Source organism: Micromys minutus, assembly GCF_963924665.1.
Source record: "Micromys minutus genome assembly, contig: SUPER_22_unloc_1, whole genome shotgun sequence".
Classification (NCBI taxonomy): Eukaryota; Metazoa; Chordata; class Mammalia; order Rodentia; family Muridae; genus Micromys; species Micromys minutus.
The window spans coordinates 1,948,382-1,972,705 of NW_027667990.1; the positions used below are offsets into that span (position 1 = coordinate 1,948,382).

Here is a 24,324-nt window from a genome sequence, read left to right on the forward strand (position 1 = left end):
GACAAGAGGATAGAAAACCTATAGTCCAGTTCATCATCAGAGAATGTGATCCTTTCACTCATTTTCTGTTCAAACACAGATTAGAGCCAAGACCCCTCTCAGATGTTTTTCTGAACAAGTGAAGCATTATTTGGGATAAACCACATAAAGAGTCCTGAGCCAAAACTGTGAGTCATACAACTGTTCACAAACTGACAGACACAGGTAATCTCAGGTTCCAGCCTCACATCCATTTCATACTTGAAATATCTTATCAGTACCTACTCTACATGACTTCCTGTCTTGGGAGTTAGAATATCTGTGGTAAAAGTCTGGTATCCCAGTAAAAGAATTCTAATAACTAGGTTTTAAACCTCAGATGTTTTTGGCAAAGCCTTAATATTAAGCATTATTTGGGAAGCTATAGAGAATCCCCTGGTCAGTGAGTGACATTTGGTAGATAGAGGACCTGTGAGAATTCTTTCCATGCCAAGTCAACAAGGGGAGGAACCATAGCAAAAGCTACCAGGTGCACTGTCCACGTCAATAGTCAGAGGCCCACAGACCTTCTCCTTGACAAACATGTCAGCAGGCAAGTCTTGTGCACATATACCTAGGAGAAGAAGCACTCCATCCTTCCAGGTCTCATGTTGCATGATGTTCAAATAATGGGGTTTGTCTTTTCCACCTGCAGCAGCTAAAGAGATATTCACTAAGAGGTACCATGGCTCCAATACAAGCTGAAAACAAACTGCTATTCCCATCTGGATGAGCTGAGCTACAAGGTCGAGCAGCTAGAACTTAAGTGACATGCCCTGGGGAAGAAGGTAGAATGTATCTTTCCCCCAGAATGCTTCATGGCTAGACAACTTGTCTGCACCCAGTGCAGCATCACAAAGACACTGCCTTATGTCTCCCCATCTAGGTTGAGGGAATTTGATGGCCACAGTTCCTCTGTCCTCTCAAAGAGGCTCTGTCAAGTTAATGTCTGGCAGCAGGCTGGCTAGGCCAAAGTTAACAATACTAGATATGCTGCTATTCCAAAAAAAGTGCCTGATTATTTGAGCATTGTAAATCCATCGCTGTTGCTACAGAGAAAGGCCCACTCAACAAGCAATTACACCCTCTGTAGTGTCAGTGTCATAGGACCAGTCATCCATCTGTCCTATTTCTTGCCTGGTATCTATGGCTTCTCAATCTGAGGTCTATTTTATTATTTCTTTGCTTTTCACTTTCACACTCATGGTTGTTTTTAACCTTTTGAACAATCTCCAGTTTTCAGGACCTACTTAGATGCTCAAAATGTTTAAACCTTTGAAGATTCATTCCCAAGATCTGAGGCTAACCTCACAATAAAAGCAACATTTTGAGCCCCCCAAAAATTCTATTTTGATCTGGACAAACATTTTCCGGGGCCTCATAATCCTGGTAAGTATTGGGCATAAAGCCAGGTTAAAGACAAGCCTGGGGAATGGTGAAAATACACCCTTTTTTTGCGGCTTCACTCTCTGGTTTAAAACAAGACAAATACCAAAAAGTCATAGTTGGGAAGCAGAACTCACCATGCAGGAGGGAGGAATGTCAGTGTTACCAAGTGGGGCTAAAACCAGGTACAAGTTTTTTTTTTTTCCTGAGCGATATGACTATCCAAAGTTAGTAAGACCCCTGAGAAAAAGGGCAAGTTTAAGTTAGCTGTGTTCTGGGCAAGTATGAGTGGTCTTGCACAAGAAAGCTACTCTTCAAAAGAGAAAAACTGGTCAGTATAGCTGGTTTAGCCTAGTCATAAGGTTCAAAATAATCAGTGGGGTATCTGACTGCAAAACAAGGACAATCTGTTTCAGACAAGGTCTGGAGATTTTCCTGCTAAAAAGAATCATCATATGCATGCTGCCCAGGAAAACTCCCCATGGGGTATGTCAGGTACTGCACAAGAGTGCCTTGTGGCATTCTTTATAGCCATCTGCAAGAGCTCCAATGATAAACCATATTCACAGTTGGAGAGAGTGTGTGCCCTCAGTCAGAGAAAGTGTGGGAGAGGTGGCGCTGCCACCTGTTGCCAATCTAGTGCTGTGGAAAAGAAATAGACACCCTGCTCAGTCCTTGTACCTCACCACCTATGGCAAGGACAAGACTTGATTCTGGTGTGACTAGAGGAAGAGAGCCGCCCCTGCCACGCACTTACTACAGCACTGGGGAGTTCAGGCCCCGGATCGTGCTCGGGAAGTTCATCAGAGCTAGCCCTGTACATAAAGATTGTGTATGTGCAGCCCCCAAGGGTCTTGCTTCTTGTATACTATGCAATAGTAAAGATGAGGGAGAGACCCCTCTCTGCTCATTCATCCACTGACATCTATGGCAGGCAGGAGAGATGGCCCTGTGGTCACTGTCAAGGAACATCCATGTTCTCCTTAACTGCAACACTTGGAACACTGTGACTGGCACCTCACCTAGGCAGTAGGGTAGAGCTCTCCCTCTTTGCAAGGAATACTGCATAGGCACTGCCATTGAAGGGGGCTAGAGCTCACAACACGACAAACTCAGATAATTCTCATGCACAGATCCAGGCATTTGAATTGTCCCACACCAATATCTAGATCATTGGTGAACTACTGTAGTACATGAAGTGGCCAGTTCTACACGTCCAGAACTCCAGGATTTATAAAATATAGATAATCTCCATGACAATAAGATACCAGAGAAGAGTCCCATTGAAATTCCAGTGTTGACAGTGTAGCTGAAATAGCATACAATGCCAAACAGGCATCATAATGAAAATGTGCAGGCAAAAATGTGTGGAGCAAATGGTGACATACTACAGCTTCCACAGAAAAATACTGAACCTGAGATTGGGGAACGTGGGCGAGGGTGAAGAATGGACCAGGGAGGAATGGAAGATAGGAGGATTGTGGCATGTGGAGGATCATTCACTCACTCACTCACTCACACACTCACACACATGCAAACACACACACACACACACACACACACACACACACACACACACACACACACACAAAGACAGAGAGACATACACCAAAATATTATAATGTCAACCAGGATAAAGCTCAGAGATCTTTGGGATGAGAGCTAGAAAGACTGTAAATGCCACAGTTGTAGTTAACATCAAGGACACCACCAAGTTGTTAGAAGTAGAAACACACAGTGATGGTTACAGCATGCATGAGAGCTAAACAAGCTCACCAGGAAGAATCTCATGAATAGGGAACTGAGGACTTGGACAAGAAATCCAATTACAAGGTGAGAAATGGCTGGCACTTGACAGGGGATAGGAAAGGGAAAGTCTTTTCTTTGATGCAATCCCTGAGAGGGCAATGATCCCCAACCCAGACTTCATGACTTAGGTTTATTGGGTAATAAAATATGGACCTGAGAGAAAGACAAGAAGAAACATGATGAGGAGGTAAGGAATGAGGAAAGGAGCATGAGGAGGAACTAACAGGAAGGTGAGGGAGAGGAAGAATATGAATATGAAGAGGAGAAGTATAGGAAAGGGTGCTGAAGAGGAAGACCAAACAACTTGTCAGAGTTGAGTGGTATCAGGTATGTGTCTTCTGTATACTTTGCCTGAGAGATTGAAACATTCTTTTCTGCAGTGAATTAACCTGGAAGGTTAATTCACGCCCACGTTCCCCAATCTCAGGTTCAGTGAATTAACCTGCAAAATAGCTCCAGGAAGTTCCTGAAACTGACCAGATTCTTTAGATCTCTTCTTTTCAGGATGTAATCAACCCAAAGCCCTCAGAGTCTCTCTCACACAAACCAAGGAACAAAGACAACTGAAACCAGACCACCTCTTGCCATGCTGCCTGGAAAAAGTTTAAACAAACTGCTACTTGTAACAGGTACTCATCTACCTATTAAGCTACTCTCAGACTGTGAAGTGTGCTCCAAGTTCCCAGCTTTAGTAAGCTTGTAACCCATTCTGGGACTAGCTTTGATGATGATTCTGTCTTTGATTCTCTCTTCCATTGAGTCACCTTCCACTCCATATCCCTGGGAATAATTGTCATTGCATCACAAAGCTAGGCTTTGTGGTATCTATACTATGTTCTTTGTTTCCTATATGCAGTGGGTAGATTTATGTTTTGCATATTCACAGGGAATGTTTTGAAGGGAACAATACACAGGAGGAATAGAGAATGCTCACTACAGGTACAGGATTAAACTGAGACCACAAATGCACACTTACACACACATGTTTTTCACTGTTGATTTAAAGTGGCTAATTTCTGACTCACTCAGGCACAGCAGCAAATAATCAATATCTCAGATTTTAAACAGGAAAAGGTTACAGTGGGTAGAATACACTGGATTGTTGTTACTGGGCATGGCAAATAGGTGAGTTAAAAGCGGATTCTGATTGCTGAAGTTCAATTCTATGATAACTGGACCTGGGTAGGAGCCTCAGAAAGAAGACAGAGTGAAATAAGCTAATGGAATTGGTTGCTAAACTAAAGAATGGAATGTAAGGATTTAACAAGAGAGGAGAAATTAGTAAAGGCACAGCCCACCAGAAACATATTTGTCATGCTGGGACTGGAATTCAAGAACCCCCTCCGGTTATGTCACAAAACAGAGGATGTTGGGTAGTAATGCCAATGCATTTTTGGTAACACTTGGAAGAAGGGGAGATGAATATGTTTGAGACAAGCCCTTTGAACTTTTAAATATTAAACAAATTATTGTTTACTAAGAAAACAGAAGAATGAATGCTGGTAATGTGGTAGACAACAGGGCCTTAGACACTGGTAATGGTAATGTGAGCTGGTCTAGTGACTGTGTGAATCAGGATGCAGGTTTCTCAGAACACACAGATTGTCAATATGACCTAGCTGTACTACTCTATGGTATATAATGGATGCCAACATAGCACAGAGGTAGGTATTGCACATCATTGCGCACTACACTAGGAAGTATGACACCAAACAATTGAAACCAGACACCCATCTCCAGAGCTGTGGACAAATGAAATATAGTACACATACAAGATGGGATTAGCAGAAGTCATTATCTGGACAATGGAAGCAGTCATGGAAAATCACATAAGTATATCAAACTAGCCACAGTCCTGAATTCTATATGAACATATTAAGTCATCATACATACATAAAGTTGATGTAATCTTGTGTAATATGGAGACAATGGAACCAATGTGATGGGAAGTGGGTGACAAAGGGAGGTGAGTGAGGTAAAAAAGAAATATACTCCACAATATTCATGTGCAAAACCTTTTCTGAACATTTGTGGGCAAAAGAAATGGTTAAGTTTTTAAGAGCTATCATTGTTCTTGCAAAATACCTGAGTTTATCTCCTAACCAAATGTTGACTAAAGATCCAAGTCATGCATCAGGCCATCCATGAACCCTACATTGTAAGAATTTAAGAGACACCTAAAGAGTGAAAAATACTGTCTGCTCATGCCAACGACCTGGGTTGCAGTATCAGCACACAAGTAGTGACTCACAATCATCAGTGACTCCCGTGTAAAAGAGGAAACTTCCTCAGAACAAGTAAAATGGGACTGCTGGTTGATACATCAATATGAAGCAGGGATACTCAGTCATATAGGCTCATTGCTGCACTGTTTACTATAGCTCAGAAAAGAAATAAGCTAGGAAGAGCTCCAACACATGAGTGGGAAGAGGAAATCAGAAACTTGCCCTGTACATTTGTCCCTATTAGTATAAAGTACCTTGTTGTGGCTCTAACCAAGCAAGGAAAGATCTGTATGACAAGAACTTCAAGTGTCTGAAGAAAAAAATTGACAAAGATCTCGGAAGATTAAAAGATCTTCCATGCTCATGGACTGAAAGGATCCACATAATAAAAAGTGCATGGTCTTGATACACAAACAGGCAAGAAGATCCGTGGAATAGTGTTGAAGTACCAGAAATGAATCCACATACATATAGTCAGTGGATTTTAGACAAAGGAGTTAAAATCATCCAAAGGAAAGCATTTTCAATAAATGGTGCTGTTTGAACTGAAGGTCAGCGTGTAGAAGAATGCAACTGTCCTCATCCAAATTTCAATTTCAAGTGGGTAGAAGACTTCCACATAAAGAAGATACACTAAAACTGATAAAAAGAAAGTGGGCAAGACCCTGAAACACATGAAAATGGGGGAGGATTCCATTAACTGAATACCAATGGCTTATCCTATAAAATCAAGAATTAAGAAATTGGACCTCATAAAATTGCATCACTTCTGTAAGGCAAAGAATGTCAATAAAACAAAACAGCAATCAACAGATTGGGAAAGGGTCTTTACCAATCCTTCACCCAATCAAGGCTAATATCTAATATATACAAAGAACTCAAGAAATTAGACTTCAGGGAACAAAATAATCCTAGTAGAAATGGGATGCAGAGGTAAACAAAAAATTCTCAACTGAGGAATATAAAATGGCTGAGAAGCACCTAAGGATGATTCAACATTCCTAGTCATCAGGGAAATGCAAATGAAAACAACACTGAGATTCCACTTCACTACAGTCAGAATAATTAAGATGAAAAAAAAATCAGGTGACAGTAGATGCTAGCAATGATGTGGAGAAAGATGAAAACTCCATAATTGCTGGTGAAATTTGAAGCTGCTACAAGCACCCTGGAAATCCCTCTGGTGGTTCCTCAGAAAATTGGCCATAGTACTACATGAGGATCCAACTATACCACTCCTAGAAATATACCCAAAAGATGCAGAAACGTTTAACAAGATTATGAGCTCCACTACATTCACAGAAGCCTTATTTATAATAACCAGAAGGTGGAAAGAACCCAGATGTTATTCAACAGGAATAAAGACAGAAGATATGGTGCATTTGCACAATGGAATACTACTCAGCTCTTAAAAACTATGACTACTTGAAATTATTAGGAAAATGGATGGAACTAGAAAACATCATCCTGAGTGAGGTACCCCATTCACAAATGAACATCCATGGTATATACTCACCAATAAATAAATATTAGTTCAAAAGCTTGGGATACCCAAGAAACAATTCCCATACCATATGAAGCTCGAGAAGAAGAAAGACCAAAATGTGGATCCATCAGTCCCTTTCAGAAGAGAGAAGAAATACTCACAGGAGGAGTGACATTGACCAAAAGGGGAGCAGGGCCTGAAGGAAAGGTCACACTGAGACTGCTACATCTCGAGATCTATCCCATATGCAGCCACCAAAATCAGTCACCATTGTTGAAGTCAAGACATGCTTGATGATAGAAGCCTGATAGGTATGTCTCCAGGGATAAGGATGATTGCAGTTAATCATTGAATTGTACAAGGAGACCCAATGGAGGAATTAGATAAAGGTTAGAGTAAGGACTGAAGTAGCTGAAGAGATTTACAGCCCCATAAAAAAAAACAACAGTATCAACTAACTACACCCACCCCCAGAGCTCCCATGTACCAAACAACTAACCAATGAGTACACATGGAGGGATCCATGGATCAAGTGACATATTTAGCATAAGATGGCATTGACTGGCACCAATAGAAGAAGCACATGGTCCTGTCTGTGAAGGCACCTTTTCGCCAGTGTGGGAAAATTCCAGGTGGTTGAGGTGGGATTGTGTGATTGGGAGTGGGAGAACTTTTACAGAAGCATGCAAGGGGGTTAAAATGAGCCTCCAGGGGACAGAATAAGAGAACAGGGAAAGGGGATAACAGTTGTACTGTAAAGACATAAAATATTCAATAAAATTGTCTATGAAGAAAATCGGGACCAATGGTTTGAAAATGTGAAATTCTTAAGAAAATGGATGCATCTAGAGAACATCATCCTGAATGAGGTAACCCAGTCACAAAAGAAGTAACATAATAGGCAGTCACTGATAATTTGATACTAACCCCAGAAAGCTCTGAACACCCCAAAAATAACTCACAGACTATATGAAATTCAAGGAAAAAAAAGAAGAGGAAAAACCTTTATGCTTAATCTTTACACACCGAGAAAACTTTGACTATTTCCGGGTGACATCTGGTTTTACAGGTACTTTATGCTCATTGTAACTACTAAGATTGTAATGCATCCTATCAAATCTTTAAAAAGAATCAAGTACTGACAAAAATGTATTCTCATACTTTTATGCATAAATGCTTAAAATCTGTACATTTGTCTTTGATTTGTAAAATAAAGTTGTAAAAGAACAGAAAATATGTTCATAATAAAGAAGAGAGTCAGATACAGAAGGAATAAACTCACCATATATACATGTGCATATATTTTCAAAGAAAAAAAAAGAAAGAAAACAGGGTTGGGGAAATGACTATGTGGTTAAGAGCTTTCATTGCTCTTGTGGAAGACCTATGATTGGCTCCTTTGAACATATTGTCTTAGTCAGGGTTTATCACCTGCACAAACATCATGACCAAGAAGCAAGTTGGGGAGGAAGGGGGTTTATTCAGCTTACACTTCCATATCACTGTTCATCACCAAAGGAAGTCAGGACTGGCACTAAAGCAGGTCTTGAGGTCAAGAGTTCTACAAGCACTAATTGATCTTTGTTAGATTTTTCTGTAGGTGAGAGGTAATGTGGACAAGAAGGGGAGTACCCAGGAAAAAGCCATAGGACTGACATGTCCTCCTCTTAACCTGTTTGCTTTCTAGTAGTCAATGTTTCTTTTATTCCTGCCCATTAAGGCAGGAACTTATGTTTTTTCTTTACTTTTTAATTTTTTTTTTTAATTTTCACTTGGCATCAATGAGTGTTTTCCTTGCCTACATGACGGCAGGCCATTCCAGCCCTTGGTATGTGAGGACAATAGAGGAATGTGTTCATCCACTGGACCTGGAGATTAAAGATGTTGTTAGCCACAATGTAGGGCCTGGAACCACCATGTGAGTCCTGTGAAAGAGCATCCTGTCTTTCAACTGCATTGTCTTGCTAGCACACCCATATCATCTTATAGGAATAAATTGAAATTCAAGATTAACTTATCGGTTATCTTTGTCCATTTTGATTAAATATATTCTTCCTGCATGGACAAATGCTTGTTCAGTGGATGAAATGTAGCCCCTATGAAAGACCCCCGCTTAGCAACAATAACGCCATTTCTTCAAGGCTGTGCACACAGGGCGGGCCAGGTCATGGACCCAGGTGGCCAAACAAGATACTGATGGGCAGCCAGCTTGCAACAGACAGAGAACAGAAAGCCCCCAAATAAGCCCTATAAGGCAACTGCTCTCAGAGAAGCACAAAGCAGCTATTCTCAGAAAAACTGCAGCCCCAGCTGACACCAGGAGCAGTGTCTTTGGAACCGTGTCCTTAGACTCACTCCTTGACCACACTTAAACTAACCAATTAGAACCCTGTAACTATGCTTCTGCTTCTGTCCCTCACATCTGCCCCACAAGCCCTATGAAAAGAAAACTGTCCCTTTGTCCGGCGTGCCAGTCCTCCAAATAGGCTGTCACCCACGGACACCTGTGTGGGAGCAATAAACCCTTTTGTGACTTGCATCCAGTGGTCTCAGCTGGTTCTTGGGTCCTGGGGTCTCCTCAGGTAAAGGTACTCTAGATGAGGGTCTTTCACCTGGTTTGCTCCATAGAATCTCATGGGACAGTGTGATTTCTCACCATGCCACACAGATTGGCATAAAATTAAAAATATATAAAGTGCTTATTTACAGAACTTTACACTAAATGTCTATTCCTTTGTTTCCAAAACATTATATTTAGTTCTCCCTCTCGTTCTCTTTCTGACTCTCTCTGGCTGTGTCTATGACTCTTTTTTAAGTTATTCATGAAAGTGCAGGCAAGAATGACAACCAGTGGAGGGCAGTAGGTCATCCTAAAGCTGGAATGACCAGTGATGATTAATCCTGGGACAGGAGATCTGGAAACCAAAATAAGATCATCTCCACTAACAGAAATGATCTTTCCAGGAGCCCTTTCTCTAGATGGTCCTACCCTGCTTCAAGAGAATCTATTGATGAACAGCACTATACTGTGGAGAGAGTTGTGTCAGGAACTTCTTCACAAAAATAACTATTTAGGCTCTGACTACATACTTTGTACATCTTTAGCATGGGAGGCTGGAGAGAGACATTAAAAAAAAAAAGAGAAAAAAAGAAAGAAAAAAACACTCCCTGAACATTGATGCCCCAAAACAAAGTATTCCACACTCATAAAAGAAACTTTACTGAAGGTCAAAACACACATTGAATCTCACACAATAATACTGGGAGACTTAAATACCTCACTCTCATTAATGTCCAGGACTTTGATACAGAAATTAAACAGAGATACCATGAAACTAAGAGAGGTCATGAACCGAATAGATTTAACAAGTGTCTACAGAACATTTCAACCTAAAACCAAAAGAAATATCTCCCTCTTATCTGGCCATGGTTTCTGTTTAAAAATTGACCATATGATTGGTCACAAAACAAGCCTCAAACAATACAAGTTTATTGAAACAGTCCAGTGCATCCTATGAGATCACCACTGACAAATACTAGATATCAACAATAATGAAAATACCAGAAAAACCCACATATCTATGGAAACGGAACAACTCTCTACTCTGTGGTAAATTGGCCAGAGAAAAAATAATGAAAGAAATTATAGACTTACTGAAATTTAATGAAACTGATGACCCGGCATACCTACACTTATGGGACATAATGAAAACAGGGCTAAGAGGAAAATTAATAGAACTATGTACCTTGGTAAAGAAATCAGAGAGATCTTAAGCTAGCAATTTAACAGCACATCTGAAAACTCTTGAACAAAAGGAAGCTAACACACACAAGAGTAGTAGATGCCAGGAAATAGTCAAACACAGGGCCAGAACCAACCAAATAGCAACAAAGAGAATGAAACAAAGAATCAACAAAACCAAAATCTGTTTCTTTGAGAACAACAAGAGAGATAAATCCCTAGCCTAACTTAAGGACCCAAAGAAGGTATCCAAATTAACAAAATCAGAAATGAAAAGAGTAACACAAGAAACCCAGAAAATTCAAATACATCATCAGATCCTACAACAAAAGTCTCTACTAAACAAAATTGGAAAATCTAGATGAAATATATTATTTTCACGACTGCAAGTTCCAAAGTTAAACCAAGAGCAGATAAGCTATATAAACAGTCCCATATCCCCTAAGGAATAGAAGAAGGTATTAAAAACATCCCAACTCAAAAAGCCCAACAGAGATGGCTTTAGAGCAGAATTCTACCAGTCCTACAAGAAAGACCTAACATCAACACTCCATGTGTTCCATAAAAAAGAATTCCAGAAAATAGAATCATTCCTTAAAGTAGAATTAGAAGGAACAATACCTAATTCATTCTATGAAAGCATGATTACTCTGATACCTAAACCACACAAAGACCCAACAAAGGAAGAAAACTTCAGACCAATTCTGATTATGAATGTTGTTCCAATAATACACATTACTATTCTTACAAACTCAATCCAAGAAAACATCTCAAGCACCATTTACCATAATCGATCAATTAGCCCTAATCCTAGGGATGTAAGAGTCATTCAATATATGAAAATATATTAAATTATCCCACTACATACATGAACCAAAGGAAAAAAATTACATGGTTCTCTCCCTAGATGCTGAAAATGCATTTGACAAAATACTGCAGGCATTCATGTTAAAAGTACTAGAAAGACCGAGAATTGAAAGCACAAACTGAAACATAATAAAAGCAACATAGAGCAAAGCAACAGGCAAGATCAAATAACATGGAGAGATACATGAAGCAATCCCAATAAGATGAATGAGAAGTCAACAAGACCCACTCTCCTGTATCTATCCAAAAAGGCCTCAATCTTCTACCTAGAGCAATAAGACAACAAAATGGAATCAAGGGGATACAACTTGTCAAATAAGTAGTCAGGGTATCACTATTTGCCAATGATATGATAGTATAGAAAAGCAACTTACAAAAAAAAAAAACTTCTATTCCTGGACCTAGAAGAGAACTAGCAAATCAAATGACCAGAGACTACAGTGACATCAGCAAAAAGCTATCAGTAATTTGTTCTTCGGTTGGAACTACCTAAGGTGGTCATTTTGAAGGAGTGCATAGTGGGGGTGATTTCTGTTCGGAACCCCAGGTTGTGGTAATACTATTTGGATATGGGTTTTGCTAATCAAGTGGACGAAATTTTATGTGTGGCAAATAAGAAAGCTTTTGAAGACAACCCCCAAACACTGCCTTTTCTCTGAAACTTGACCTCATGGGATTTTAATGTTTTGAAGAAATACACAAAATGTGCACACAAACAGCTGGACCTGATAGGGATGAAGACTCAGGAAGCAGCCATAACTGTGGACACCTGGAGATTAAGTGTCACAGGACAGAGAGGGCAGTGGGGATTGGGGATGTGATCTGAGTGCACAGTGGTCATCTATGGCACACACCCATCTTCTCTGATAAAAAGGAGGAGGTCAAGGAGCTGTTGCCTAACACATTCATAAAGCACGATGTCCAGTCTGTACATGGCTACATTACAAAGAAGCCAAAGGAAATCACACTGAAGGGTGTTTCAATGGCAATTTTCGAGTCTTGGTGGCAACCACTGGTACTGCCTAAGGTAGACATGGTGGTTCAGAGCTGTTCATCAAAGAATGTGGAGTCTTGACGAGGACCAGCGGAGACCCAGAGATACAAGCCTGAGGAGAAGGGGTTCCGACTAGCCAGGGGTCAGAGAAATCTCTGCAGAGAGCACACAGAAAGTGCGCCCCTGCCCTGCCTGATCCAGGGACCAGGAACCCACCATTGGGAAGGAACTCTGGAAGACTATCTAGATGGCAGAGGTAAGCAGGATGGCAGCCATGGTGCTTTCAGGGGACAGCATTGTGGATGCAGGAACTATCAGAAACACAGGCAGGAACAGTGAAGAGGAGGAGGAACTTCAGACAAAGTTCAGAGGAAGAATGGGAGGTTGCAACAAAAGAAACAGATCCCAGAACAAAGGCAAGAAGAAGAGTTTTAGTAAAGTAGTAGAGGCAAGAAGAAACGGTTCCCACTGGGGAGCCCAGGGCCCTTCCTGCTCTGAGTCCCAGTGCTTCCTTCCTGTTTGATCATTGCACTTTGATTGGGCCTCCTTATTTGCAGAGGGAGGCTTCTGAACTGTCCAAGCACTCATCATAAACTGTCTTTATTTTGGAAAGTGATAGGAATAAATAAATTAATCAATAAATATCCTGAAGAGGACTAAACAAGGGCTCTCTTATTGGACCTTCAGTGCACCTCCCAGGTGCTGCTCCTCTAACTGGAGGCTCAAGAGCCTAAAAAGCTGGAGGGTGCAGAGCTGACCAAAGCTCTCTCTCTGGCTGCAGCTTTAAAACACTTCCCTGGTGCAGCAGATGCCCTCTGCAGCCTGTAACTTCTAAAGAAGTAAATATCTGTCTTTTGATCTGCTGAAGAAGATGATAGAGGATAGTCTCATTTTCATGAAAGTGGAAATAACCCTGTGGCTCAGAGTGGAAACAGCCACACTGCAGGATAACCCTATCTCTATGGTGAAGTTCATGCTCTGACCTCACAAAGAACCACTGTGATAGAAGAATGAATGTCCTCAGTATAAGACTGTGGACTAGCCTGTGAGTTTTGTCCAGATAGAGCAGGAAGCTGATTTGGGTGACCTGTGGGACTCATTCAGAGTTGACTAGATATTTCATTTTCAGGTTGTATTATCTCACAACCTCTGTGCACCAGAGCACAGGGAACAGCCTAATGGACAGCAATTTAAAAACAGAGACTTTGAGAAGTCAGTATAATGTGGGTTTCTTACTTGGCCAGGGTTCATTTGGCACTGTGAAATTGGCCTGGCACCTGAAAACCAAGGCTCTGGTTGCCATCAAAACGGTACAGATTAGCGAGAAGAACATCAGGTGGATCCAGACAGAAAGAGCAATATTGGAGACACTACAACATCCTCACATCATTCGCCTTTTCCAAGTCTTAGAAACAGCAAGTAACATACATTTTATATTGGAATATGTCCCAGGAGGAAACTTATTTGAAATAGTAAGAGACCAAGGCCAACTGTCGGAGGAGGAGGCAAAAAAAACATTTGGACAGATAGTTTCGGGAATAAAATTCTGCCACCAACGAGATATTGTACACGGAGATATCAAGCCGGATAACATAGTAAGAGATGCCAAAGGTAATATCAAAATAATAGACTTTGGCCTAGCCAGGAGATGCAGACCTGGGAGATTAATGAAAGTGCCACGTGGAGCCAGAATATATTTTGCCCCAGAGCTTATATTAAGGGAGCCCTACGAGGGAAAGAAGGCGGATGTGTGGAGTTTGGGCGTGCTGCTCTTTTTTATTACAGCAGGGTTCTTCCCGTTTAGAGGAGAGACCATCAAAGAGATCAGTAAAAATATTTTAACAGGGACCTATGCTGTTCCACGTTTACTCTCTGGACAACTGGAGAACCTGATCCACCAAGTCCTCACGGTTCCCCCAGAGATGAGGCCTTCCATCGAAGAAATTGAAAACCATCCATGGGTGAGGAAGTGCGAAATAACCATCTCGACCAAGATAGACCCAGACTTCAAAATCATTGATATGCTGTGTGACATGGGATACAATGCCATCCAGATTTTGAATTCCCTGCACAAAAAGAAATACGATGCACCAATGGGTGCATATCTAACATTAAAAGCACATGTAGACCTAGGGCATAAGCATGGATCTCCCTCTTCAGCCAAGGCTGTGGATCCCTGTCCTACACCATCCGCATCCCCAACACATACTCTTCCCCTAAAGAGAAGGGCCAGTGAGCCAAACTTTGGCCTCCTCCACATCAGGCCCTCAGGAGAGCAGGGGCCTGTTCCACTGAAACCATCGGGACACAAGTTGGCCAGGAGTGTGTCCCTGCCTCCCATTGCTCTGCATTACCCCTGTAAGCAGAGCAGAGCTTCTAGCAGTGTCCCACATTCAAGAGCAGTGGCTGGCCCATGTGTGTGTAACAACGTATTAGAAATCGAAACACTCCCGACTACTTCACAAGACTCTGAAATTGAAATAACATCTCCCTGTCAGAAGATTGGGCGACTGAAGAAATTTCGTAGGTGGATACGGAATCGCTTCTCCAACATCTGCTGCTTTCCCTGTGCACGAAGGAAAAAATGACAACATCCATTCTCCAAAAAAAATGGCTCCCCTGGAAGAGGTAGTGAGAAAAACCCGATGAGAAGGTAAGCATGTTTGCCAGGTGGGGATGCATCTCAGCTCTGAATTTTATTGTCTCTGTTTTATTCATGTCTTCTTATTGGAAAAAAATCAAAAAGATGTATTTTTTGGAGTCTGTCGGGATGACAAGATTTCTTTCTTTCTCTTTTTTATTTGCAATTGATTTTCAGGTCTTTTAAAAAATAAACAAACTTATTTTTTTAAAAAAAAGATAAATATACAGATTTTCAAAGCATTTGTGCATAAAACTATATGAAAATATTTTTTCAGTACTTAATTGATTTTTATAGGTTTGATAGTACTCTAAATTTACTAGTTATGATGAGCATAAAATACATATAAAATAAATGTAATATGGAAATGTTGAAGTTTTCTTGATATGTAAAGATTAAACATAATGATTTTTAAATACCAAGGATTGCCACAAGGCTGCATTCTTAGCTCTTGAATTATTAATGCTTTAGTGTCTAGAGGTTTACCACACTCTTAGAGGGTGTTAATAAGCTTATTTTCAGAAATTATTTCTATCCCAGCTGGATTAAACCCTGATCCTTAACATCTGAGAAAAAACCTTTTTGGAGAATGCCTAGGTGGGATCTAAGGCAACTGAACTAGCAGTAACCATCAAGTGTCTGTGGGTACAGCCAGGGTGAAAGGGGGCATGTATACCTGTTGTCTGTGCGGAAAATATCCAGGAAGAGATTATGCTCGGAGTCCTAGTGCTTGAAATAATGACAATGGTTGAGGTACAAGGTGGCCATATCAATGTCTTTCTATAATTCAATTGGACAAGCACAGTGTACTAAGCCCTGTGAATACTCACATTGCTGCTATGTTTCTTACATTGGGTATCAGATGTGGATTCCAAGTTCTTATGTGTATTACATTCCTCTGAGATGAAATGGTTACAATGTCACCTTATTCTCCGCTGTGGCATTCATAGCTTAGGCATACAGCAGCATTCTAGTCTTTCAAACCATCTTGAAACCAGGGCTGACGAGCTTCCAGAGGATCTTCACAGCCAACAGGCTCAAGGCAACAGAACTTCAAACTGACTCTCCCAGCACACTCACCTCTCACATTCTACACTGTCCTTTCCTCCCATCACTTGCCCTGATACCAACAAGAAGAAATGTGCTCCCCATGAGCACAACAAATGCCTGCTCCAGAACACAGAAATGTGAAGCCTCCCGACACAGCAGCATTGTTGCTGGCTTACCTAAGCATTCAGTAAATGTGCTGTCTCAGGCAGCTACGCTGCAGGCCACACCACACTCAAAGTGGCATCTATTCAGATTCCTACACATGTGCACACCTGGGATGCACCTTCATGGTTTCTCACAATAACCAGGTGCCTTAGGTATCACTCTAAAGGTGCAGCAACATTTGAACTAGCCATCCTCCTGAGAGTCAACCCCAGAAGGATTGGGACATTGTATGTAGCTGACAGCAGTGCCATTGGCAGACATAGAAAGTGGGCTTCAGGTGTGAAAAAAAGAAAGTCCAGGCTTCTGTCTGCCTGACAGTGTTAAGAGTCTCGTTGCTGGGCTCAAGAACCACACACTGAGGTTTAGAAAACACAGAAAGACAGAGTGTTCCATGAGGGAGATCACTCAGCCTCTGTGACCTGCTTTCCTGTGGGTTTGATGGGAGTAGTTACACAGCACATCTTTTGCACTTTGCCCAGAAAAGCTGTAAATCTTTTGAATGATCCAAAAAGGCTTCTATTCCTAAGAATCTTGAAGATTTGCATCCTAACCACTGCTATCTTTCTAACACTAAGTCTTCTTCCAGCAACAGCTGTGCTCCAGGTTCCTCCATCTCTGGCACCCCTGACTGCTCTAGCTGAGGCTTTCTGGGGACATAGGATCCTTGAGATTGAGATACCTCTGGAGGCCAGTCATACCTACAAAGGGGCATGATTATACTGATCTGGCTATTTTTTTCTCCTTCACCTGCTATCCCATATCTCTGTAGAACAATTCATCTGGGACTTTGTTTTGTTTTGTTTTGTTTTTTGAAGACCATACTTCATTGTCTGCTTTTATTTTTCTGTATAAAAACTATACCAGTATGATTCAGGAAGAGAAGAAAACAAATACACTTGACATTTAGTGTAGAAAAAAGGGAGGTACCGGGGGGTAAACCTATAAGGAGAAGTGAGGGATTGTCATTTAAGGCTGAAAATGATCTCTGTAAAAAGCTGGAGGACTCTGCACGGCCTCAGGAGTAGGCAGAGCCTGCCACTTCATCCAGGTCCTCCCACCGAGTGTCTGGAAACTGAGGCAGGCAGCCCCTCTTCTCACTCCAGTCGCTTTCCTCCTTGTGCAGGTCTTGGTGCTGCAGGGATGCCTCGGAAGGCACAGACTTGCTTCTGTGGGTTAAAGGTCAAATTTTCCAGCAGCAGCTGTCCTCCAGATTCCTCCAGGTCTGGCACCCCTGACTGTGCTGGACAAGCCTCTCTCGGGGCAAAGGCTCCTTGAGGAAAAGATACCTCTGGAGGCCAGTCTTCTTCTTGAGGATATCAAATAAGTTCAAAGACTTTGCCCAACTGGTCAGCTTCAATTTCCACAGAAGAGAGGCTTCTGTTGAAACATCTCTCTGATGATACATGCCTACAGGTGTTGCATAAGTAGACGGCAGAACTTCATGAGCCCAGCACCAGAGGGTAACATCCACAGACACGAGGGCCATCTGGAAGCTGAACATTCTGGCTAGGCCAAAGTCAGCCATCTTGACTGTCCCATTACTTATCACTAGAATGTTCTCTGGCTTCGGTTCCCAGTGAACAATGCAGTTTGCATGAATATAATGGAGGCTACTTAGAAACTGGTGCATCAGATCTAAAGGTCTCAAATGGCAAGCATAGTGGCGTTGCTTTGTGCAGGTATGTCCTCATGTCCTGGTATATATGTTCAAATGCTAGGATGAACTTGATGTCCCCATCAGTTCAGGAAGTAGCACAGATATCAATCAGCCATGCAACACTCGGATGTTCAAAGATCTTCATCATCTTTAACAAGGCTGCCTCATGAACGGTGCTGAGAGAAAGGACTTTCCCAGCTGCTGTTCCATTAGGAACTCTCAAATACTTGAAGGCCACACAGTGGCCACTGTGGGGATCTCAGGCTTAGTGTACCATCCCATAAGCACCAACACCAGACATGGGTACATATCAAATGGTCGCCATTCATGTAGAAGGGGATCTTAAGCTTGGCCAAGGGCAATGAAGGTGTGCTTTTATCTGGGCCTGGGAGCCAGTACCTGAGGCTTTGTACCCAGCTGAGATTTTTTTTTTTTAATAATGTAGGAAGCTCCCATGAGACTTCTGTGATAAGACTGCCCTCATCTGGAGCTACAATTCAAAAGGTGTTTATCAAAGCCTTTCCCTCTACATTGCTGAAAGAAACAGAGAGAACAGTGGGGTGTGTTTGGCTGTGGGGAAAGGTTTTTAACTTAAAACTCATGCATACAACCATCCTGAGGGAAGTCAAGTATAGTAACTGAAGGTAGAAATTTAGTAACAGAAACAACAATAGAGGCCGTGAAGGGTGCTCTCTATTGGCTTCTTTATGATTTCTGTGTCCTGTTTCCTACTCCCAGCTAAGCTCCAATCCATACTTTCCTAAACACTTACATTCAGTAAATAATGAGGAAAATGTACATCAGGTGGAGTCGAAAAAATGAATAGGGCATAATTTAAAATAAACAATGTATGACTTAAATTTGACCAAATTGTCAGAAAAGTATCCAACCCAGAGGGACAGAGGCAGTCCCTTACTGGCATGCATGCAAGACACTTCAGGGTGTGAGCTCCTCCTCACTCTTGGAACAATGAAGAACTTGAACTTGTCTCCTTTCAAGTTTTAACTCATGCATCTATTAGGAGGCTCAGCCACTTTCCCTCCCCCAATCAATTCTATTCTCCATTTGTTTCAGTTCTAGGACTTGTTGCTGCTGTCTTTATCTGCACATGGTGGTCATTAGAGTCATCCTGAACCAAATTCAGACAGGGAATAGAGGGTCTGGACTCTCTATATCCCAGAGTCAGCATGAGACAAAGACCATTGGCACAACTGAACTCTCCTCTCTCCATCCTAAAGTCCCGGGTGTTCCTTTACGTTTCAGACACACAACATGCTGACATCCAGTAGTCAATGGACTTGACAATTTTTAGTAGTCACTGGCTGTCTCATGTGCAGTTTTTAGTCATTCTGGAAAAGGTAAAGGGTCCATTGCTTCTCTCATCTCTGAACTTGTCCCAGTTCCCTGTTCTCCTGAGCCCTTTGGCAGTTATCCTAGTTGTAATCTTCCAAGGAAAGTCACATTCAGTAGTATATTCTCAATAGGGATGATCCTGCCACTGTCCAATGTGTCCTGTGTTTAAGTCACCTCACATCCAATGCCTCTCTCTCCTTCAGTGTCTCCTCTGCAGATGATGGTGCTGTGCTACAGAAGCTTGTTCATGTGAGTCCAGGATGGTCATGGATTCCTGACTATGAGGGCTGTGGTTCATTGTTGCTAAGGATCACATCTCAAAATAACAACACTGAACTGGAAATACAAACTGAAATTCTGCTACCTGAGCAAGTTATGCAGAAAATAAGGAAGGATGTTTTACACAGGGACAAGTGTCCAAATGGAATCTATAGTGTTGATCTGGTGCCTGGAAGAGGAACAATGATCAAGTCTCTAATGGGCCACCTCAAAGTCTCCCTGCAGTTCAGAGGAACACCAAGGGCCCGAACTCTGTGGTTGTGATACCAGTGTGGAACATCTCCCAAGCCTTGACACCAGCATCTATAGATAAACAAAGGACTCGATTTCTACACTTTTGTTCTGCATGCTAAAACAGTAAAACAACAGGTATATAAGAAATGACATACAAGAACAGGGCCTCTTTGATAGCTACCCAAACCATCTGATACACAGTCCTTCAATTTCTGTACCCCAAGAACAAGCAACTCTCATTCTCATAGAACACATAAGCTGGCCCTTGTTTCTCTTCCTTCCCCCATTTGTTCTTTCCATCAAGAGGAAGACATTTCCTTCCTGTGCTGACATGGTATTAGGATATGGTTCCCACAGACAACAGAAGCTCCTGAGAAATCTAATGCTTGTATGAGTGAACCTAGAGATGAAAGTGTGGATGGACATGTTCCCCTTCACTTCAAGCTGCAGTGATGTCACCATCTCACGCAGAATTCCATGTCTTAGTGGAGTACCCGCTGACAAGGTTTTTCTGCCATTGAAACTCAGGTAATGATTGCTTTGTATCCATAGAGGAGACTTGGCCGTACAATTAGCTCCTGGCACTTAGGAGGCAGAAAGGATGATATACCTGTGACAGTGGAAGGCTGTATGCAAAAATTAATGTGAGGCCAATCTGGAAGCTACATGGTGCATCTCCTGATCTTTTCTTCAGTTTTTCATTGCAAGCTGGTGTTTTCCTAGTGACAGGACTGTTATCTCCCTGACACTCACCCAGCCCTCCTTCTCAGTCTTTAAAATTTGGACAATAGAGAAGGACCTCTACAGATGAGTCAGTGGGTGAAACCCTGACATCTGTCACTGCATTTCCTAGCAATTCTTTCCTAAGTGTGAGATGTCTGCCAGAGCTAGGCTCTCAGTTCTTGCCTTGCAACCTGTTGAGTTACTTCCTGGACTGTGCCTACTCCAATCTTCCTCTAGCACCATGGAAGCCATTTTCATTTCACAGGTCTGACTTCATTCTTACCCACAAGGAGCAAGGGTGAAGACTGGCTCTGAGATGTGTTCCCAGCTTCTAGACTATTTGAAGTGGTGTGATCTCTTCTTTTGTCAGTTGCCATTCAATAACCAGAGTGAGGTGCAAGGATTTCACTACGTGCTAGATCCCAGGATCATCAGTGTGATACACATGCCTTGTCCGAGGGGCTGACAGACTGACAGAGCCCATTGCATTCAGGAAGATGAAGGTGGTGAGGTAAGTCCATATCAAAAGAGGTAAGAACAGTAATGAAAATGGAGTTAGCATCCTAGTCCTGGTGGTTGGGAAACAGTGTCCCTGAGAAGACAGCTCTGATTGGCTGAGCCTGCAGAGAAAGAAGGCATGAAACTGAGGACATTGAGAGCAACCATGTGGCACTCAGCCATCATGAACACGTGGAACTGAGGAGTGTTTGTGATACTGTGCACACCCTAAAGGGATTTACTGTATTTCATCTTTTGGTGAAATTGTGTTCTCTACACAGATCACAGGCCCTGGGAGAGTTGACTGTCACAACAAGCCAAAAGCATGAACTGTGCACTCCTCTTGTCCTGGTGATGGGAAAGTCAGAAGACGAGGAGGCCATCCTGACAGAGGGAAAATGTAAGGATGCTGTGTTCCTGCATGTGGTTCCGCCTTTTTCACATATTCATGTTGAGCTTCTAAGCAGGTAAGGGTGTAGATAAAAACTGTCACCAGAGGTAAACCTAGACCTTGGCTGTTCATCAGCCTTTGGTTTATTTATTTCCCATGCAGACTCTCAGTCCCCTTGAGCACAACAACTTACTCTCCCTGACTTTATTAACTATGGAAATAAGCGACTGTGTGGTACAGGTAGGTTGAGCTGCCTAAATCACGTATGCTTAGACCTTCTATCAATGCTGTCTTTTCAGACATCTCCAGATAAGATCCTGACATTCAGTACAGCATTCAAGGGTCAAGAGGATCCCTGACCAAAGCAACACAGGCTGGAGCCAAATTGCTGATACTCTGCACCAATGTCCTTCCCTGTTTGTTACTGCCAAGGACAGTCTGAACTGAAAGTCTGTACCTGCTCTCTCAGTGAAGTCACAACCACTTGAAATCTGAATTTGAACTGGCTTTATAGCTAATACTGTTGACCCCAAAATCTAGTTCAATGTCTGAAAATATGAGTTTCCCATTTTCCAACCTGTCTTCCTCAGGGAAGACAGTGTTTACACGTGAAAGGAGAGACCTGGTGAGGAAGGACAGGTGCCATGTGGCTTTCTCACCATGGCTTCATCTTAACCTACGTCCCAACATTTCTTCATTCCCGGCCCAAGTAAGTAGTATTTCTAGGATGACTAGAGCTCTGAAGTGCTGATAGGTCCTGAGGGATCACTGGGTGTCATGCACCATGAGGAGACTCTTCAGGATCTTCTGTGAAGGCCTACTTCTCTTCATTCTTCAAACAGCATGTGGGATGAATGCTTCTCTTGAACACTTGATGCTCACTTGTCAGTTTGCAGATCACTTACAAAAAGTTTTCTCACTATGATTGTCTTCTAGATTCCAGCTTACTTTTCCATAGATGGTGTTTAGTGTGGTCACACATGAAACTGACTAATGCAGTGCATTGACCAGCTAGACTTCTCTAATGCCTAGAGGCAGTGCATGATGGAGCCACAGGATAGAGTCATTTCTATTTCTCTCAGATTTTATTATCACTCATCTGCACAGAAAGAATATTCTGGGCTTCCATCCACAGTTTTCTAAATCTTTTCTGAATGGCATTAACCTAGAATTGACCTACATGTCTAGAAACATGGGAACATCCTATAATGTTCTTCCATATTCACAAACTCACTGCTGTCCTCTCCTTCTGAGAACTGAACCTCTGTGGTTATTGCTAGAGAACTTCCTTAGGTCTGCATATACTTCTTCTCTCCAGAGACTCAGTACAGTGGCAGGATGTCAGGAAGCAATGGGCAGAATCATGACTAAGGTACTGGGAACTCTGTCCTTCTCATCCCATTGTATTCCATCCTCTCGCTTCTCTTTTGCAGATCATGGGGCTTTCCCACAAGAAGTTGCCGAATGTGGCTACCTGGCAGGCCAACCAATAGCCCCTATCTGCCAGACCGGAAGCCACCATCAATGAGTCAAGAAACCTCATCTGCAACATCCCAAACATCTGTAGCATGAAAGTCTGGTAAATGCAGTATGGCCCTCTCCCTTATCTGGTTGCCACCATCAAGTATCAAGTAGCCATTTATTTCAATGTGTAAACCTTGAACTCCTCTACAGATTGGGGTTTGGAAAAGGGTTATGTGCAGATGTTATGGTGGTTCATGTCATTGGTTATTTCTTAAATGTGAGAAATCTGGGTATCCACCAGTTACTGAGTGCTTTCTTTCCTTTTTCTTCACCCGTGTTTCACAAAATATGTTGCTCACTAATTTTATGTCAGTGAAATGGTGGCACAATGTTTGCCTCTCAATATGATTGGTATTTCCTGGCAGGACATTAGTGGATGGGTTTTAAGAGTCTCTGAAATCTACTCTTTGCTGTAATTCGACATACAGCACACACAGAAAGACGTTTTTCTGATGCTTGACAGAACTCTTTAAGGGAGAGTCTTAGATTATGAGTGGTAATCAAAAATTGGATTGAGGCAATATGCACCTGGTCCCACTCCTCATGACTAGGGAGCCACATTTTTATAACTTTGACTGAAATGTGAACCACCAGATGCCTTACACTGTTGTCTGTGGATTGCTTTAGAATCATGGAGACTATCTGAAACAAAACCTTTTAGTGCAATTTCCAGGTGACTTTACATGTCCAGATTTTACTGCATTAACTCAGTGAAACCGAGGCATACATACAAAGGGGCTACCTATGTCATATCCACAGTAAACCGCGGAGAGAGATAAATGCATGCATGTAAACTTGCAGGCTTGTGCTCATCTAAAGCTCTCTGCATTTATGTGTTCTGTACACAAGCCTATGGAAGGCAATGGCAAAGTTGTTGTTTTCTTCCCATATCAATTAAGATAATCAAACAGATCCTCAATAGATATGCTCACAAGAGAACTTCATCTACAGGATTTCTCTGTGAAGATCCCCTCTCCAGGTCACTTCTCCTGCTCTATTGAGAGTTATATGAGCAAAATGTGATCCCAGTGGCAAGTACAGCTCCCAACACTGAGAACTATCAGACTCAACACTAAAGGAATCAGCTTCTGATTTTATCTAGACACAAAGACAACATCTTAAACTGTGAACTCCTTGGCTTGCTCAGTTTCTCCACACATTACACATATCTCTGTTTTCATTCAGCCAAAAGCTCATCACTGGGATGTCTCTACAATGACCTCGACTAATTCTTTCTATACATAGATTAAGATTTCATATCAAGCTTCTTTGCCTCAAGGTT

The 24,324-nt window shown here is 42.0% G+C and overlaps 2 protein-coding genes and 1 pseudogene across 3 annotated transcripts in view; 2 read left to right on the forward strand and 1 right to left on the reverse strand.

Moving 5' to 3' along the window:
* Positions 1-8,726: 8,726 nt before the first annotated feature.
* LOC308435383 (putative sperm motility kinase W) lies at positions 8,727-15,115 on the forward strand (the record flags this gene model as incomplete). Its single annotated transcript, XM_080942639.1, has 2 exons — positions 8,727-8,822; positions 13,772-15,115. The coding sequence occupies 2 exons, from the start codon at positions 8,727-8,729 to the stop codon at positions 15,113-15,115; spliced, it is 1,440 nt and encodes a 479-aa protein (XP_080798765.1).
* Positions 15,116-17,398: 2,283 nt separating this feature from the next.
* LOC308435384 (cyclin-dependent kinase 4-like) lies at positions 17,399-21,006 on the reverse strand (annotated as a pseudogene). The gene is made up of 2 exons: positions 20,913-21,006; positions 17,399-18,298 (listed from the first exon to the last, which is right to left on the reverse strand). The product of its transcript is annotated as a cyclin-dependent kinase 4-like (transcript).
* A 120-nt stretch (positions 21,007-21,126) lies between these two features.
* LOC308435385 (putative sperm motility kinase W) overlaps positions 21,127-24,324 on the forward strand; it is a gene marked incomplete at both ends in the record, with an annotated part of 106,586 nt that continues 103,388 nt past the window's right edge. Inside the window, 2 exons of the mRNA XM_080942640.1 lie at positions 21,127-21,140; positions 21,409-21,594. Coding sequence (XP_080798766.1) covers positions 21,127-21,140; positions 21,409-21,594 — 200 coding nt within the window. The remainder of the gene's footprint in view (positions 21,141-21,408; positions 21,595-24,324) is intronic.